Source organism: Sturnus vulgaris, chromosome 5, assembly GCF_052056855.1.
Source record: "Sturnus vulgaris isolate bStuVul1 chromosome 5, bStuVul1.hap1, whole genome shotgun sequence".
Taxonomy (NCBI): Eukaryota; Metazoa; Chordata; class Aves; order Passeriformes; family Sturnidae; genus Sturnus; species Sturnus vulgaris.
This window is the reverse complement of record NC_142247.1, coordinates 52833139-52853855: the sequence shown is the minus strand read 5'-3', so window position 1 is coordinate 52853855 and position 20717 is coordinate 52833139. Positions and strand designations below refer to the sequence as shown.

Here is a 20717-nt window from a genome sequence, read left to right as displayed (position 1 = left end):
TTTTTTTTTCCTCGTACAGTATACTGAGCAATTTGGTCAGTACAACAATACTAAGTGTTTTCCCTACCAGAATCTAAATGTCTTCCCTCTACTTCTTCGTAAAGCACCAACCCAAAATGTATGTCAGGAAATTGCAGAGAAGAGTATTTATGGGTTATTTTGTTTGGAGTTTTCTGTTCCTTCATTTTGGCAGAAAGGTAAAGAAGGAGAAATTTTACACTGTAAATACTTCTGGAAAAGGAGGGGGGAAAAAGGGGATTTATTTATTCAGTGCAAATGAAAGCTAATTTAAACCATGGTACATTGGTTATACAGTTCTGGAATGCGATTCAATAATTAAGAACTCTTTTCTTATTCAGGTTAGCCAATACACATTTGCAATGTGCAGTTACAGAGAAAAGAAGTCTGAGCCTCAGGAACTGATGCAACTGGAAGGATACACTGTGGATTACACAGCTCCTCACACAGGTACTTTTCATGATTTTGAAGTGGGATGGTGAAGCACAATATGTTTGTGTAAAGTAGCTATTTCAATTTGCTTGTTTTGATCTAGCAGCAAAAATTCTCAAGGTTCTTTGACAGCAAAAAATCCCAAGATTCTTTGGCAATTATTCTACTAGGATATTCTGGTGTGAAAAATCATGCTTTTAGAAAGAAGCTTGTAAGACTAATGAAGAATAAACTTTACACTAAAGTTTCCTGAAACATATAATACACATATAATACAAGGAAAAAGTTGTGAATTCTAGTCAGTTTTCCCCTTTTCTCTTTTTGATGCTGGTGGTATGTGACAATATACTGTGAAGTATATTCATAAACTATTTAGAAAATAAGACAAATTATGATAATGCCTGTGAAAGACGAGCTACTCATAGTACTCAAAATAAATTTGGAGATGTAAGAAAAATCTCCACAAGTTAATATTAAAATGGAAGAGGGAAATCACATGCAAAGAAAAACAATTCTACCTATGAGTGGAGGGTTATGAAATTAGGAGACTTCTGAAACATTAAAGATTGATATTTTAAAAATGCTGTGTCAATGTTTAGAATAATTGAGAAGGCAAACAATGCTCAGAAGGCGTTTGGAAAATCGAAACAATTCTGTCATAAAGATGTCTCTAGTACAGCCATGTTGACTGTTGTGTCCTGTTCTCATTACGTGTTCTCAGAAAAAAAATACTGAGTGAATGAGAAAAGGACTAAGGAAGAGCAGCACTAATAAAAGATATGGAGCTGTCTCTGTTCAGTAAGAGATAAAGTTGACAGGAATTTCCAGCTAATAAAATCATACCAGGAAGAAGAATATGTTAAAATATGCAAAATAACATATGGCAGAGAGAAGATGAATAAGAAGTAAGTTGGAGCTGAATTTAAGGTGAAGTCATGTAAATATTTATCCTGTGATTTCTGTATTTATTCTGCTTATGTTACCTCTATGTATTACCATTTGATCCTTAGAGCTCTAGATTTATCTTATTTCTAGGTCATAAATACCTATAAGATATTTTAGCACACCCCTCCACACACAAACATACTCTGAGTAAAACCAACAATGTAATAAATATTGAGGGTGATTTAGAAGTAACTTGTATTTATCAAGATTACCTTCTTATTTACTGCTTCAGGTCTTCAGGGTGGACGAATGTTTTTCAACGCTGTTAAAGAAGGCGATACTGTGATATTTGCCAGTGACGATGAGCAGGATAGAATACTCTGGGTTCAAGCTATGTACAGAGCCACAGGTCAATCTTACAAGCCTGTTCCTGCAAGTCAAGCTCAGAAGATGAATCTTAAAGGAGGCAATGCCAACACAGATATATCCCCACTTTGTAAGTAGGCTTTTCTTTTCTTTTGTGGCTTTGGTTTTGGTTTTAGCTGGTAAAATATCTAGCAGCTCACTCAATGAAGTTTAATTAAGCAGAACTTATTCACTAGGCAAATGTGTCTAGCAGTTCATTGTCAGCCAGAAGCTCTTTAACTCAGATTATTATTAACAACAAGGGAAATCCTGACTTGCAGGCCATTATTTTTATTATAATCCATGAAAATACAGCAATTAGCTTCATATTCCTTACAATTGACCCATATATTACCATGGAGACAGTGTTTGATTTGCATTCTTTTTTTCATTAGCCAGCCAGTGTAGTGTTGAATAGAAAAGCATCAATCTATTCTCAGAGTTTTTATAGATTTAGGTCAGATTTATCATACATTGTATGTATTAGTTACCAAAAAATTGCTATGCAGACAATACATTGTGAGTTGAAACGTGATAGATGGGCTCCTGGATTTTCTTTTGGCGCATAGTATAATATAAAATTACATATAAAAAATTCTTAAAATTATTTAGGTTTAAACTTTCATCACCTTTCTTTGAGTAAAGTATAGTTTCAGAGAAATCAAGGTAGATAGCATGTATTAAATGTATTTTAAATCTTCATATTATCTCTTTGAAAGTATTCTGTCATGTAGATATCTGTATAAAGGCAGCATACATATTAGGTTTTTTGGATTTGTTATGGAGGCTGAGTGCAATCCAAGGACCTTTCTTTCATAGTAGCTGTCAAATTTCTGGAACGTCATATGATTATGATACAATAATCCTTCTTCATTATCATATAGCCATAATGCGTCGTGATAGAAGGGAAATATGTTTTAGACTTGAGTTGGTTTACTGTCTGAAGTCTGTAGCAGGTTGACTCAAACCCATTCTCCTCCCTCAGTGCTGCTGTCACTCAGTCTCATGACCTTCTATTCATCCCGTAATCTTATATTGCTTTTAGAAAACAGTAAAATGTGCTTGTTAAACTTAGTGATATTTATCTAAAATCCTGAGAAGCTCTCAATGTCATTGAGCTTTTCAATGTCAAGATCATTGAAGAAAGTTTAATCTCACCAAAGCTCTGACATCTGTTTTCCTTCTGAAACAATTTGGTAGGGAATTAAACTGAAACACTTTGTGAAGTAATCTTTCATTATGGGGCCATTAAGGTGAAGTAAGATGGAAGTAACATTGCAAAAGCAAAAGTGGGGCAACAGCCAAGAAGTGCTTCTGCTCACCTCCTCCCAATTCCCTGGATTTGTGCTGGGTGGTGGGAGTTCACTGTGTTCCTGCCTATTTCCCTACTTCATGTACATCAGTTAGAAAGTACAAAAGAAGTGATGACCACTAACAGCAGTAGCCAAGGACCTGCTCCTGATTTTGGACACTCTGCTCCTGGTGTTTACCTGGACGTGAAAGCAACTAGAAAACTCTGACCACGGGGCAATGAAAATTATAGAAAGAAAAAGGTACATAAAACAATCACAAGTTTGGATATACTAAAATTGTGTTGTCAGAAATAAAATTACTGATAATGTTAAAGAATTAAACAGCAATTATTATTTTGATGTTATTTTAGACATTATTTTAGAGGGACTACAGTTCTAAGGTGGAAACCTTAGAAAAAGTAAGGATTATTTTGAAGATGTTTTAAGGGAAGCTCAAAAGCCTATCATGTATTTTTCTGTCATGCTGATGTATCTACTTACACAAAATCATATGACTGAACTGTATATAAATCAAAAATCTGTGTTTAAATTATTATTTTCCTTTGGGTTTAGTATACTTCAATGTTGATATTTTGTAATAATTCACAAAATAATTCATAACATAATAATTCATACATTTCTTTGCAATAGAGTAACTTGTGGAATTTAGCTTAATGTGATATTTAGAATCATTGTTTGACTGATTTCTGTAATACCCCAGTTTTCTCTCCATAAGGAAATTTTTTTTATTCTGTCTCTTGCACTTGAGGTAGAAATGGGCGTAATCAAATTATTCAGTTTTTAAGAAACTTCAAGAACTGAGGTTTTCAGATATAACCTTATGTAATTTTCTAAGGGTCCTATTTCCTTTAAAAATATACTGAATTTCTTGAGGCATAGTTTTACTCATAAGAAGACCATAGCTGGCCTTTTGTCACATTTAAATAGATTCAGGTTCACGAGAAGTTAATTTTCTTTTCCCATAGAAAAATGTCTGCATGAAGCTAAGTGTCTTATTTTTAATCAAGCTATAACACCACATACTTGAGAACTGGCAAATATATTAAATTAATTGTCCATTTTTTTCTTCTTTACTATGGTACATTTTTAGTATTAGGAAATACAGTTTTGACCAGATAATTTTTCAATTGCTATTTTTATGATTTTTATTTTCCTATTAATGCATAATTTAATCATTTCCAGCCAATAGAAGATCACATTGTTTTAGTTTCTGCAGTGTTATCATGCAATGCCATCTCCACATACAGAAAGCAGAAAACCAGCTTGGGCTATGTTAAACAAATGTCAGTTAATGGCTTTCAAACCTTGAAAGTCTGTCCCCATTTTCTTTACCCTCTAGATGAAAAATCCACTCACCCTGATAAAATGTTCAAAAAGAATTTTCAATAACTTGGAGAAAAATAAATATCTTTAAACTGCAGGATGTAGAAAAAAATCAACTTGAAGAGAAATGTTTCAGTGTTTTTCTGTATTGTGTTTATAAAATATCTTCTTTCATCCTGAAATTATCTCGATTGTTATGAAAAGTATCTGAAAGTGGTATTTAAGAGAATCAAACTACAGCAGTACCTGTCCAACTTCTAAAATGTATACTAGTCAGTTTTTTCGTCTCTAAGTAACTTGGTATTTAAGTTTTGTGGTATTAGGTGATTCCAAAACAAAAGTGAAGACAGGCTAATTTCAGCAATGATAAAAGAAGACTGACCTTCACTTCCACTGTTCTGCATAAGCATGTTGAATGAAAGAACAGTCTTTAAGGATGCATGATTGTAGAATAGCCAGAAGTTTTCCAAGGACATTAATGTTTCAGGGAAAGCACCGAGGAAAAATAGATTAATTTGAATCACATAAAGGTTCAGGAAGTGATCCCTTTCTTAATGAGCAATGTATTAGGAGATATATTCATACAATTGAAAAAGCTACTGGAGTGTTTAGCACCGCTAATAACACAGGAGTTAGCACTTGTTCATAACACAGGAGTTAAAAGCAACACAAGGGGATTGTCATGTCTTAATGAAGAAATACAAAGCCAAACATCATTCTGAACCTACATCCTCATGAGTTCAGAGACAATTTCTTTCAATTAATTACATTTTTAGAAACAAACAAGTAAAATATATTTTTTCATTTGACGTAGTATGCTCAGCAGGTTTTGCAGCTTTATGTCCCCTTTTGCAATTTGGAGGACTGGAGTAACTCCACCCTCCCTGCATGTTTCCCCATTCCTCTTTATGTCCATTTCCTGCTTGCCTCCAACCATCCCTATCTCCCTTCTAGGAAGAAAATGTTTACACCAGCCTCCACCACCTTAGGCAGCCAGTAAGTCACCTTACTGTGTGCTCTCCTCTGTACTAGTCAGGAACATGTAAAAGCTATGCAATCCGCTTGAAATCTTCTCTTCAACAAAATACTGCCAATCAGTCAGTGTGGTATCCCCAGCCTGACAGTCAGGCCATATGGGCCAGCTGCTTTCTCATTCTCTGCCACTTTCTCTGCAGAAGTTATTTCATCGCCTGGTACCTAAATTATAAAGTTCTGGGGTCATAGATTGTCTCTTTGGCCTGTGTAGCACTTTGGAGTCCTGGTCAATGATCAGGAGTCAAAATGTTCCCAATGTAAGCTGTCACCATTTGTCTGGAGTGGCACTTGAAGGAATGTAATGCATGTCTTACCACTGTCTTTTCCAACCAGTTCCAGCCCCTTCTGGAACAGAGTCATTGCTCTTACCCTACTAGTTTTAGTCTTTAAATCTTTTTAATCCCTACAATACTAGATTGCTTGCCTCTACCTTCTCTTCTTTCCTGCTTGCCTGAGCTAGTTCAAATTGCTTTCAAGATGCTTAAAATCAAGAAGAGATGTTACGGAGAGCCGCAAAAAGGAATAGTAGGTCACCACTCAGCAAGGCTAGTACCTGTAGTTCACCCTAGCACAGAGTAGATGATGCAGGAAATGTCTATTTTGCTTCTGGCAGAGAAGTTGTGTAGGGATGCTAGAACCACTTGAGAATGTGCCATAAATATGAAATTCTTGGTAGTCTTAATTCTGTCAACTCTGTATGAGCTGAGTCACTGAGGATGTGATGATTTTAATAGCCTTTGCAGCTGGACTAAAATTTTAAGTTTCTTGCAAAAATGGCAAAAGGCATACTTAGAATGCTGTATTGCCCAAATGAATATCTTTGTCTAAAAAAGCACCCAAAGAATGTGCTTAAATTCCTGCAATAATTTTTGTTAATTTTTAACATTGTTTGAAAATATATTTATTTCTCCTATCTTGATAAAAAATAAAAAAACAGATAGTTTCCAAAAGATGAAATACACTACCTGAAACAGGCAGTGCAACGTGGAAAGAGCAGCCAATGATTTTGAGTTAAAGGCAACATGGAAAGCATAGCAACAAATTTGATTAAGAAGGGAAGAAAAACTAATTGTGAAAAAGCAAGATAAATATTACTGCTTCAAAGGTCTCCCTAAATACCTTCCCAATATTTTCCAAGATTAAGAAAATGTAGAGAAAAATGGATTTGTATTTTTTTTCTTAACTATATGACAATAGCACCTTATATGCCTTTTGCATGTTGTTTGAACAGGACAACTAAAGCTCATTTGTGTAAGAATTTTAAAAACACAATCACTCTAAAAATTTTTAAAAGTAGGATCTTGAGCAATTTTATTAGTCACAGTCATATACCATTTATGAATTCCTCATGATCTTGGCTCAAGGTCTTAAATATTTTAAAATACCTTTTTATTGCAAAATATTTACCAGTTATCTTGTATGTACATCATAGCAATGAACAAAAATATAATGTATTACACTAGATCTTTTTTTGTTATTTCCTGCTTGCCTACAGCTGGCAAAGGTAAGTTTTTAGTTGTTTCTCTGTTGCTTAAATATATTTGGTAACTTCTGATACTATTTGACAATGTTATTTGTACTACTTGATTCACTCAAAAAGATGATTAGTTATGGATCCTTCTTTTATAATTAAATCTAGCAAATGTTTATACTTTTAAATCGATACTTTTGCTTCTTTTGCCCAAATGATGTAATAGCAAATTCTGCTTTCACAGTCTGTATTGTGTTCAATAGTTCACCTTACTCCTTATGATCATCTGGATACTGTATCAGTATGCTGGATCTGTTTCATTTGCAGCATCCAATCTCCTGATTTCAAAATACTTGAATTACTTGTCAGTACTTACACTTTCTCTCTTTAAAAAGGGCCATCTTTTATATTGGTGTGGTTAACCAGAGAAAACACCAAAAGGTTATTTTAAGAATGATTCAGCTCTATATGATTTTCTACATGATGGCAAAAAGAAATAGTACTTTTTCTTTTTTGTCATATGTCTTACTATGAATAATGTTTATAGTATATGATAAACCTGATATTCTTATAAGAAAGAATATTTATAAGAAATGCTGAAATCAGTCACTTGCATATTATATATAACAGATTTGAAAATAGTTTTATCTATGTTTGGACATTTTAGAAGCTATATATAACTTCATATGTTGTTCAGTACTTTTGATAATGTAGTTGTGTTGATATCAGTTGTTTGTCTTTGAATTAATGTGTTTAAATATAGTTAAATTGCACTAATTAAAAGAGAGCATTTCCTGTACCTATGCCAAAAATATGAGCTAAGCTTGTCATTAATGATAGGCTAGTCTAATGCTCATTGAAATATTGCTAATCTATGTAATCACATATGCTACAAATCTTTCAAGCATTTAGAATACATGCTGCTGCTTCTCTGGGATGATGGTCTCATACCTTACACCATCGACATATTGTCATTCTGTTTATTTGCTACATCCACCTTGGTGAAATCTGTCACATGGATGTGACTCTTGCTTTGACAATGCAAAGCCAAATGATATGAAGTAGTTTCTGCATCTTACTAGGATTTGATGTTGCAGATCCTTCAGCTTGAATTAAATAATTCTCCCATCCACAAATACAGCTGAAAGTTGGACTTGACATGGATCAATATGATCTGGGGCTAAATTTCTAAATGTGACTGATTATGTTAGCATCATGCCCACAGATCAATATTGAGTTTTATTATGAACCTGACTCTATAATTGGGTTTAATCAATAAACTTTTGTCTCCTTTCTTTAGAAATTTTAGATTTCTACTATGCAGGTTTTCAAAATTGCATTTAGGATACACTTAGATCTATACTTTTCTGGTAACGAATATAAAAAGACCTAGGTTTGAATTTAAAGGAACAAAGAGCTAAGACCCTATTGAAAGGGAAAGTCAATTTTTAAGTTGATAGGACTGTTCACCCCAGTACAGTCTATAGAATCCAAGACAGCTAATGTGCTAATACATAACTAGTCCTTTTGGGCACTGTAAGGCTTTTTCTGTCCATACTAGATAGATAATTCACATTGAAGACTTTGACAAAACACAACATTAATGAAAGCAATCACTAGAGCTTCTCTTTTGATAAACCCGCAGGGTTTAAAGGCGTTGAAAGATGCAATCTGTGAAGAACAATAAATTTGGGCCTTTGATTGAAGTGCCATTTGGGATGGTATGCTTTCTCAATGTATTTACACAAAAATGCTACTCCCTTTTTCAGTACACTTTGCTGGAAGGTTGAAGGAGCTCTTTGCCATTACTACATTAAGGTTTGTCTCATTAAAAGCCGAGTACAAAAAGAAGGCTGGAAATGACCTAGCTCAAGCCAGTGTGTTCATTTCTGCTCCAGTTTGCCATTTGAGAAGTAGGCTTCAAGCCATGATGAATATTTCTATTAATTGGTACTTTGAACTGCAGTAAAGATGCTCTTTCTTTTCTGAAGAAATAAATGCATAAAACTGTTTGGCATTCTTTTCGTTTTTTTCTTTTTCTTTTGTGGTTATTTTGCTAAAATTAGAAAGAGAGCCATACTAAACCAAGAAATTACAGAATATTTTTCTTTTCCACTTCATAACATTGTTTTTAAATTGAAACATTTGCAGAGCCCACCAAAAAAATAATGCTTTAATATTTTTTTAATGTGCTATGTTGTGTTTTCTGGCAGTCTTTCTAAATTTTGGTTTACCTGTCAGTGGGTAGCAATTTTTATTTTCACTAGTCCACTCTGTAAATTGGTATAATAGAAAAATAGTTCAGTAATAATGTTTTCAGATTGAAAGACCAAGATTCCAGAATAATTCGCCTGCAAGTATCTCTCCATATGAGTTATTTCTTAGAGATACTTTCAAGAAAGCTTATGTATTGAAACTCATATGCCATGCATATTCTGGTATTTGCAAGTCTGAACACATACTCACATGTATTGCTCTGCACATTTTTTCTTTGTAAAACAGATACAGACCGTGGCCAGAAACATGGCATGGATGAGTTTATTTCTGCTAATCCCTGCAAATTTGACCATGCTTCCCTCTTTAGACTGCTTCAGAGACAGACCTTGGATCACAGATTGAATGACTCCTATTCTTGTTTGGTGAGTACTGGTGGAAGACAGATATAAAGGAGTGAGAAATAGTTGTTACAAAGTAGTCCTTTCTTCCTCATTCATTCAACAACTGCAGTTGTAGGTGGAATAAAGGGTCCAATCGATTGGTTTTAAATTTGAAAATTACATACTTGCAAGCCGCTGATGTGCCACTCAATAGAAAGCAAAGAGACACAAACTGTCTTCAATTTTATCAGCTGAAATTTATCGTGTCCTCTGGGGAGGTTTGAATAAAAACAGGAAGTTTTGATAGTGGCAAGAACTCCTGTGGTAGGATTTATTGACACCTGTACAGGCATTTTAAAGTCCAAATGTAGTTGCCTCATCTCAGACATTTTCACCTATCTTGTAATTCTTCATTCCACTCCAGTGTGAAGGAAAAACATCAAAAAAGGGAGGCAAACCCATAAGCAATATGTACAGTACATTACCTGTACTGCAAGTAACAAAGAGGAGTATAATTATTAAAAGCAAATAGAATGTGATCTCTGTATCAAAATAAATGTTTTCCACATTCAAAGAATACCATCATTACCATCATAAAAGGTAAGATGTTGGCTGCAGTTTCCTTTTCATACAATCATTTTCTGTTCTATGCTTTGTGAACTAGTTCAGGATGGGGCTGTTTCAGGTTTTATTTTCGTTAGGGAAGAAAACCAGCAACAATCTTGTGGAAATTCATCAGGTTATGCACACTCATTAAATATGTTTGTGTGGGTCAGACCTCATAACTTCCTGAGGCTTTATTTTTCACCTGCTATCCTGCCTGAAATAGTGGTCTCCCACTAAAGATCTAAAGTGCCTCACAGCACATAATTTTTTTTTTCACTTTAATGTCCCAAAATCAACAAAAAAAGGTAATGGGGATTTTTACTTATTTTTTCAATTGTTCTGACTAGGCTTGTAATACAAAGATAATAATTGGATTTTTTAGGTTTGTTTGCAGTTATTAAAAAGGGGGGGAAAGTACTATTTGATGACAGTTGCCTCCCTTTTAAAATACTGACAGATACGTATGTATAGGAAAGTTAAAGGTCTCATTTTCTGTCTGTGGGTTGCACACTGAATCAAAGAGGCCTGAAGGTACATCTGTACAAAGTAATTGGCACTCAAAGAGAAAATGGTTAGCTTTCTACCAGTGCATTGGGGTCAAACTCTTTTTTTATAATAATAATAATATAGTAAGACACTTAATATAACCTTGAAATCAGGAACTTTTAGAAGAGGTTAACTGAAATGTACAGTGCTATAGCAACCATAAAGCAGATGTATGTCTTACCATTCTTTTGTAAATTCAGCTTTTAATAAGTGGAATGGGTGATAAATTTTTTAATTGCATATTTAACTACGTTTTTTTTATTTTAAAAAAATTGGGAATGTCAAGGTAACAATAGGATACATGGACATATAAGTGTGATTTTTCTTTTCTCTAAAAGCTCATTTCCTAAAAATTTTTAGAGACACTTAATCCCTTATTTCAACAAATACAGTGTAACCACACATATGACTTGTAAAAAAAAATTAAATAGCGTAGGAATTAATATAATGTGAAGTTCTCTATTAAATTATTATATAACCTCAATTTCTTCAATTCTACATTCTTCTTGGTATAGGGAGGGGAGTTTTGAGGAGGAGGATTTGGGGCTTTTTCAATTATAAAATTAGAAATAATCTGATTATCTAATATCAATACAGGATAGGATAGGATAGGATAGGATAGGATAGGATAGGATAGGATAGGATAGGATAGGATAGAATGTAGTTGTTATGTGTTTGAGAGACTTGGGCATGACGTGGGATTGAACAAGGGCAGGAAATCACACATTTATATGAAAAAATCAACCACACAAACAGATCTTTTAAGAGAGACTAATTAAATTAACGAGTTCTTTAAAATTTTGTGTTCTTGTCACAATTATATCTTATGAGAATGAGCATAAATTTTAATAGTTTGCAGTTGTACTGCTAGGCAATGATAGGCAACATTTTATTGTTTTCCATAAAAACGTAGGGAGAGATCAGTGACAATGACAACATATTGTGAGAATATCCATCACAATAACCACTGTTGATTATATCTAGGGCTAGGTTACTATTGCAGAAATACAGTTAAAATCCCTTTTCTTTCTTCTTTCAATAGAATACCATATTTACTATCAAACACTGTGTAAGCTATATGAGGCACTGCAATATGATCAAATACATGATTATCATCCTGAGTACTATTCTGGGTTCTAAACCGAAGTGTTCTTTGGAAACAGCTGTTCTGACTTCAAAGAAATTAATTAGCAGCAAATTTTTTTTTAAATATGAAATACCTTTGAGTTGTTTCTTATTTGCAGATAATATGTTAAATTGAAGGGTTTGGGGAGGATGCAACACAGCTTGAATTCCTGTCTCAAGCAAGTCTTTTAGTAAAGTTAAAATACAGATTTTTTAAAATTGATTTGAATATATTTTAAAGTATTTTTCTATAGTATTTTTACTGATATTTTGTACAAATACTAAGCATCTGATCTTGCAGAAGTATTCACAAGCATTAGGGAAATACTGGTCTTGAGCTGCTATGTTGATGTTATAAATTCATGAATCTGCAAAATCATTTTGTTTATTCAAGTTTTTGTGTATTTGAGTTTAGGGATTTCTCGATCTCTCTTAACCGTTTGATGAGCTGGAATGATGGGAGATGATGAGAGGCAAATATCACAATAAAACAAGAACAAAGATAAATACTTACAGCATTCCAGAACAGCTGTGCAGTAGTTGTAGTTTTCCAAGGTTTATTTTTTTCTCCATGCTGCTTTTTGGAAGCTCACTGTGCTTCTTCTTATCATATTTCTGCATCGAGACTCAATTTTATTTTTTACAGTCTGAATTCACTCAAGAACTGTTTTTGTGGTGTGAAGGAGTCTGTACTTTGCATGTCTGTGTCAGGGTTAAGCTGTTCTCATCATTACTGACTAAGAAAACTCTCTGTAAGCTTGAGAATATCTAATAATTATTTAAGCTCAAATCTTACTCGTCTTACTCAAGTGGCTTTTAACAAACTACCTAGCTTTGCATCTCTTTATTAGTAAAAGTTGTTTTAAAACTGTTAGAAGTGCATGCATGCTACATGGGTAAAGGGTTGAATTGTGGTCAGAATATTAAAGTTGCAGCCACAGAGAACTGACCATCCAGAAACTATTTTAATGTCTGTGTTACTGTCCCTCAGCATTTCCCAAATTCTAGTTTGTATCTTACAATTGATTGCTAAAACAAAATTAATAATTTTAAAGTGTTAGTTTATTTTAGGTTTTGACATATAACTTAGTCTGTACTAGACTTTGGATGTATTGGCATGTTTTTTGCAAACAATCTATTTCATAGTAGCAGTTACTCGTAACTGCAAATAGTTTCCTGATATATGCAATCCTTTCAATAAGAGGGCTATTGTAGGATCTAGCTTCCTAGCTGTTAGCATTAGTCAGATGGAGATCATTCTAATATAGAAAGTTTATGCAATGGACATAAAAATCTGTGTTTCTATTCTTTGTCTGATTTAAAGCCCAGAGTGGAAAAACAAATCTCAAAATGTTGTGTGGGTTTTTTTGCCTTTCAGGGCTGGTTTAGCCCAGGTCAGGTCTTCGTTTTGGATGAATACTGCGCTCGCTACGGGGTGAGAGGCTGTCACCGCCATCTCTGCTATCTTGATGAACTGATTGAATATTCAGAAAACGGTTCTGTCATTGATCCAACCTTGCTCCACTACAGCTTTGCATTTTGTGCTTCTCATGTTCATGGTAACAGGTAATTTAATTATGTATTTTTTAATCCGTAGTATTTAAATGCATAGTCTGAATAAAAGTATTTATAGGATCTTGCATTCACCAGTTAAGGAACTGCATACAACAGAAATAAGTTCATGAATCTTTAAGCATGTATTGTCTTAATGCAATGTGTTTTCAAGATAAAAGGAACTCATCCTGTTAAAAAGCTAGTCTTCTTCATTCCGCATTTATGTTGCGGTACTAAGTGGCGTTTCCAGTAAACATTTTGAACAATTTTGCAGTTTAAGGGAATTTTTTACTCTTTGTCTGCAGTCTGTAGCTTGGCAACTAATCATACTACACTGAGTTCTTCTGTCTGCTATCAGAAAGAGAAATAACATATATTGGGATTAGGTGTTAACCCCCCAGCCAGGAAGAGCTAGGACCCTTCTGGAATCCTTTCCACAGACTGCTTCAGGAGCTTTTGGCCACAATGTTTGTCTTGGGATGATATCTTCATTCCACTTGCAAGTGAAAGACTTATTAAGTTGTTGCTTTGCTATTTTTGCACATTCTTTAAAATAAGCACTGCTTCATCTATGTCTTATTCCAGACTGTGAGAGGACAAGCTCTGCTGTTGGAGAGCAGCTATTGCAGATCAGATCATTGGATGGCTCAGGTCAGGAGGGACAGCAGGAGATCTCTAGGCAAACCTCCTGCATGAAGCAAGATCAGTTACGAGGTCAGGACCAGGTTGCTCAGGGCTTTGTCCAGTCAGGACTTTACCCTGTTTGAACCTGTGTAATTTAAGTGTAGTTATATCTATTGCCTCTTGTCTACCACCCAGTACACCCAGAGGGCTGTCATTCAGTCCACCTCAACACCTCCTATTCTCCAGGCTGAGCAAGCCCAACTCCCTCAGCCTCATGTCAGAGCACATGCTCTGGTCTCTCACTGTCACAGTGGCAATTCAATGAACTTTCTCCTTGTCTTCCTTATATTTGAGTGGGAAGTGGGGGAGGCAGTCTATCAAATTATAGGAGAACATGCATTTATACCTATTTTGTGCACTGAAATTGTAGACTGCTGTATGGAATATGTTTAACAAGTTCAAAAATAGCAAGGAGAAACCCAATAGATCCTCCGAACTGATCCAATCCTGCCACTAGGGGAAAACATCACAGTCCCAAAAAGAAATTACTCTCAGTAAATCCCCAAACTGAATCTTGATCAGGATTGGAAGAGAGATTTTCTGCCCAAGATATGCTTGTGTTGCTTTGCTACCAGTCAGCCACAGAGGCTGTTTTACTTGTCCTCGAGCCAGAGAAGAAGAGGTAATCCTTAGGAAGGATATTGTTTCCCTCACTGGCTCAGACAAAGCCTTATCTGGAGATGGGGATCTGTGACCTGAGTGATTTCATAGTCGTAGACTAACAGTATATAATATGTGATAATAATATCCAAAATTGAAATGTTTCTGAATGTGCTTGAAATGCTGTCAAGAATCTTAACATTCATACCAGTAAGTTAGGAGATATCTGGCTTTTATATGGTAACCTATTCTCTGTAAAAGCATGCTTCTTAGTTCCTCAAGAACCTGACACATTCGTATTTCCTATTGAGTCTAAGTCTTTGTTGTTTCTCGCCTTTTTATTATTGGTTTCAACCTAAGAAGAGAAACATATGTGATAATTGCTCAAACTTATTTCAAGAATTCAAAGAAAGGTAGATACATTTCTTTTTATTTCATAATTTGAGTGAAGGACAACCGTGCACGCAGTGCATGAAAATATCTCAGGGAGCACATCATTTACACAGTGGTAAGCACTCTGTATTCTGTCTATTCCTACAGTACAGACATTCTCTGAATAGCATTATGAGTGTTTTAGGAATAAAAGAAGTGTTGAACAGAGAGGGTCTGACTAGAACTGAGATATTGTAAAAAGGAAGAAAAAAGAAACATGAAGAAAGAAAAAAAGTAAGTCAAGGACAGAGGCAGACACACTCACTCAGAATGACAGACACAGATATATGGGCACATAATATACCCACTCATTCATTTACCGCAGCACTAAGAAATAGTAAAAGGTAAAAGAGAATTTCACAGACAATGCATGGCAGGCCAAAGTTCTAGGCTGGTCCCTAGCGTTATGCATTTTTGTTTTGTAAGTCAGGCTGGGAATCAGAAAGACCACAGAACAAAGGGCTTTATGCTCTGGCCATGATGTATTTAATTGATATGTCACCCTTGCTTCACAGAGGGATCTTAGACCCTCCCCTAGCCTGCGAAAGATCATCAAAATTGATCTTGAAGTCAGGTGGTAGAGGAGCATGTAGAAATGCAGCTGTATCTGTAGCTCATATTGTCCATTTATTTTATGTATTAATTTAAAGATAACAGGCAATCTAGTGACATCAGTCAAACGATCAGATACAAGTGTCTCTCACCTTCATTTCTGGTGAGGAGAAACTCAATCTGAATGAGCTTTGGCTCTTTCCACCCTTCATATGTTTTCAAAATTCTTCCAACATGTTTTTGAGCCTTCAGGTGTCCCCTGTGCTGTTTTGCTGCACCCTAGGACTTGAAACATGTTTCATGCTGTAATCTTGCAGACTTCAACACAGTACCCTAGGTTTATTTCAAAACATCTGGAATAAACGTGTAGAAGTTTTGTTGTCATAGAGCTCCCAGGGACATTTGGAGCACAGAAGAGACCTGAATTGAGCTCCAGTGAAGGCTGTATGCAGCAGACCTTGTCTCCTCATCTCAGGACTAGAGAACAGTCCCCAGCTTCTTTTTTTCTTTCCTGAGATGAAGATATTGACAGCAACTTCTGCTAGATTTTATCACTTCGTGTGTCTTATGCCAGTGTCACTGGTTTGGGAACAGCAATGTTTACTCAGGGTCAAACACAATATGCTGAGTCCTAGATTGAGAAATTCAAAGCCTTTTTGTCCTTATCCTTTCCCATTTGTTAGTCCATTACAACTGGGCTAACAAACTGCTTACGTAGAAAAGATATTTCTGTTTTTGTAGATGACAGTCTTAAGACATTCTCTTCCTAAATAGCCAACAAGGAAAATATTTCACTAAAAAAATAGCCGTGCTGTTTAAACAAATATACATCCTTGGGTTTGAGTCAACTATTTTATTTTCTTCTGTAAATAAAATCATCTTTCATTGTCTGTACTTCTGATGCCATGTGGATTTACTGTACTATCTCCTTTGGCTTCTCATCACAATGATTTTCTTTTGAAGTATTACATGGTCATTCATATGAAATATTCTATATAGTCCCCATCAATATAGTTAGTTCACAAGTAAACTTTTTGCTCTGCACTTATGCATAAACTTACTGCTGGTGAAAGTTAAATGGACAGAACAGGGAACTATAGGACATTCCTGAATGATGACATTTCAGTCTAAACAGTCCAGGTAGGAGCTGTTGTTTTTTTCCCCATCATGTTCACTCTTGTCTACTTTTCATGCTGTGACTTCTATTCAGTCCCTCTTGTCTGAAATGAATGCTGGTGGGTATCACATGAAGTGTGAAGTGACTTCTTTCCACCTGCTGAGTTACAGACTGAATTGAAAAATTCAAAATTCAAGCATATTCCCTTGCTATACCTTTCCTTACTCAGAAAGATATCTGATGAAATGGAAGTTCAGATATGTGAACTTCAGAGAAGTGGATGTGAAAGCAATACTGCAAAAATCAGTATATAACTGAAGATGCATAGATTGGGGGGGGGGGGGGTGTCTTTATTGTAAAAGCGTCAGCACATGTGTGTTTCCATAGAACAGTCATATTGAGTCAGGGGTCTTCTAAGCCAGTCAGTTACTTGTCTCCAGAATTCACCTGTTCGGAGTAAAAGAAGAGCAAGTATGTGCAATATTTCGTTTTTCCAGCTCCCAACTCTTTGTAGCTCAGAATGCCCTGTTTGGTAACCTGGAGTGAGTCTTTATTTCAGGTACTTGTCCATTGCACCCCTGAACCACTGTAAGCCCTTTTCACTCTCAACAGCTCTGACAGCAAGTTCCACAACGCAGCCTCCTCTTGCTTGAAGAACTATTACTTTGAACTTGACTCATACACATTTCATGCTCTGCTGCTATTGGAGAGGTAAAGGAGAAAAAAGAAAAATCCTGTTCTGTCTCTCTGCTAATTAAGGTTCAAGAATTGGAGGAATTGGAATGCAATGATTGCATTGGATGGAAGTTTTCTGCTAATCCCTTATCCTTTTCTGGTGTTTCCCAGTCTTGATTTGCTCCTTTGACTGCTACTGAATAGAGAATTTCATGGAATTACCCATCTTAAAACCAGGATCTCCATTCTGAATAATAACTGTGTTTTCCTTATATTTATCTATGTTTCTCGTTGTTTTTTTGTTGCATTTCTACCTGATTTCATGGGGTCTTTCTGGAATTCCACACTATGCCACATAACTATCATTAAAATTACATTTTCTATCACCTCAGTCCTCAGCTGTTGGCCAGGTCATTTATAAATACTGTAAAATAGCACAAGTCTCAGCACAGATCTCTGCAGAACTCTACTGGTAACATACCTTCACAGCAGCTACTCAACTCTCTAATTTTAAACGTAAATGTAGGAACTTCTACTTAGACACTGTTTAATTGCCTTTAAAGCCTTTGATTAGGGACTCTGTCAAAAGAGCTTTGGAAATCCAGGTATTTCATATGAGTCAGATCACACTCATCCACCTGTTTTTAGTCCTTTTAGAGAACTTCAAGATCAGAAGGGAAGATTTCTCTCTTATGCCTTCAAAGTCATACAGACTTGACAATAGGTAATATCTACCAAATTTCCTTACTTTTATCCTTAAATATCCTTATATTATAGTTCCTTCTAAATTTCTGGGATGCATGTAATACTTACTGGCCTGTATTTTCCTTGACTCCTTGGAGACTTTCTGATTTTTATCCTCCCATTTTGATTCTGATCTTCCATTTCATAACTATTCAGGTTGCCAGGTAGTCCTGGCAACTTACTGCTGTCTGTTTTTCTCATTTGTTCCATGAACGGTTTTTTAAGTTGCTTTCATTTTTAAAACATACTGTGCTGAAAATTAAGAATTCTTTTGCTATGAACAAAGAAGGGTTCCAGCATAGAAATCGTCTTCATAATAATTTGCTTCATAATAATACACCAGTACAACAGTTTCATTTTCTATCTCTGTAATAGCCTTGCCCTCTCTGGGAGCTACTTTTAGCTCCTTACCATCATTTGGCGATGTAGACTCTCTGATAGGCTTCTTGTTTTGGTTATGCTTGGGGAAAATATCTTAGAATAGAATAAAGGGACACACGAGAGAGGTGAAACTATGGAAACTTTGGAAAGTGCTATGCATTCATGTATTTCTTTTTCTTTGTCAATGTTTTGTGGTAAAAATTGTTTATTGCAATTTTACACTTTGTGTGAAGTCATAAAAGAATGTTCAGAGAAATCATCTCTTTTAAATCCAGGACAAGAAACTTAATAAAAATATAAAAATAGTATCATTACATTGCTCTGTCTCTTCTGATTTTATTTCTGGAACTTCTGAATAGGTATTTTCTTCTCTGACTAACTTAACTTTAAAGTAAGGTTGTCTATATCTTGATGTTTTCTCTTTCATTTTGTATCTTTCATAATAAATATGTAATAAGACTTAAAATAAAATTCCAGAACTTTAGTCCATAGTTTCACCTTTTCTTTGCACATGGTCACCATCTGACATGAAAGGTTTTGCTCAGCTGACCTCTTCACAGAAGTGTTATGTTTTATATGCACAATTTTATATATAAAATATTTGAATGTCATATAGACTTCTTCTTATATGGTTTTCCAAAAAAAAATATTGCTAACAGAATTTTGTGGAACATTCTGGTTTTAAGGGCTTGAAAATGTTTCCTCTTTCTGCTGTGTTTCTTACTCACTCTCAATCCTACATGTTCTATCTGTATTGTAATTACAGCAAGTACAAGGTCTACTTTTACTGGATTTTATTGGCAATTGGACCTTGTGCTGTAATTTTAGATCTGTTCCAAGGCTGTCCAACAGCTGGAGGAAGGAGCCTGAGTTCCCTTACAGTGTGGATCTTTAGGGAAGTGTGTAACCTCAGTCTTCTAGTCTCTCTCATGTTTGATACAGCATCTAGAGATGTAACAAGAGTCTATTGTTCTTGTAGTTTGTCTCATTTTTCTGTTGATCATCTATCATGAAAATGGTGAGAGTGGATTTCTCATACTTTAACTCATGTTTTTATTCAGAATTCATTTTTTATCAGTTACTATTTGCCCGGAACAGTGGAATGAGAAAATGACCTTTCAGGATTGATATGCTATGTGAGTTTCTGCTGCTAAATGAGAAGCAGTATTCTCTCAAAATAAAAAAAACTATCCCTCTTTGCCCAAGTGAATATGGTCTTCCTATTTTCTGAGGCTTGTTGGGCAATGCTGAGAGTAGAAATTTTTCACTAGGCCCTGTGTCAAACATCTTGCATCATCCAGTTGATCTTTCTCTTTTGGAAGCTGATCATGTCCAAGGTATACAGAGCATGGAGGAAGGTGAACCTTTAATTTAATCTGTATTCTCCATTTTAAGTGGTTTGCTTATGACCATCACAGCCCCAAGCCTCTGATGGGAGACCTCTAAATAGTTACATTTGGAGTAACTGGTTTAGTTGATACTAATTTTTTAATGTACATCATCCAATTAGTGGCACAGATTTCTATATATTACTCTTTTAAGTATCCAGAAAAAAAGTTGTCAGTGGGGTTCTCTTGTATTCAGAGCTGGAAGCAAAACACTTCACCATGTTGCAGGTGCCAGCTGAAGTCATGTTGACTTCGCCTTTGTTTAAAGAAAGGCTACTGTCCTGTGTTGAAATGTATTCCTAGATATAATAAAGTTATAACAAAATGTGTACTCAGTATGTTATTAACAGGGAGTTTTTATTAACAGTTACTACATTTTTCAATGTCTCAAAACAAATCTGCAGCTGAAAAGCCTCAGAGAAAATTTCATTAGAAAATTAAGTGTAATTCACACATTATTAAGAAATACCATAAAAAAGATCTGCCTGTTTAAGGTTATACTTGCCGTCTTAGGCAGTGAAGGAATGCTATTACATACCCTTGCTGTCCCTAAACACTATACAATATTTTGTTATTAATTTCAACTACTTACTGCCTTTACATACCCTTTTACATTGGATAAATTGATATTATATTAATACATGCTTTGCTTTTCAGTAGAAGGGCATTAATGAATCCCACCTAAAATATAACTGCATAAAGGATTATTAAAATTAAGCTGATTTATGATCTTAATCTGTTTTAGTCACCTTCAGAATTGGTCTTTTTCATTCAGTTGTGAAAAAAGAGCATGACCTGCAAGCAGATGTCAGAGCAGTCTGAAAACATACAGCA

The 20717-nt window shown here is 35.1% G+C and overlaps 1 protein-coding gene across 9 annotated transcripts in view; it reads left to right on the top strand.

The window, feature by feature from the left end:
• The window catches only part of CADPS2 (calcium dependent secretion activator 2), a 282843-nt gene that overhangs the window by 181082 nt on the left and 81044 nt on the right, over nucleotides 1–20717 (top strand). For all 9 annotated transcript variants that reach the window (XM_014877698.2, XM_014877697.2, XM_088165718.1 and 6 more), the window contains exons 10-13: nucleotides 360–468; nucleotides 1628–1831; nucleotides 9385–9521; nucleotides 13135–13322. In XM_014877698.2, coding sequence (XP_014733184.1) covers nucleotides 360–468; nucleotides 1628–1831; nucleotides 9385–9521; nucleotides 13135–13322 — 638 coding nt within the window. The remainder of the gene's footprint in view (nucleotides 1–359; nucleotides 469–1627; nucleotides 1832–9384; nucleotides 9522–13134; nucleotides 13323–20717) is intronic.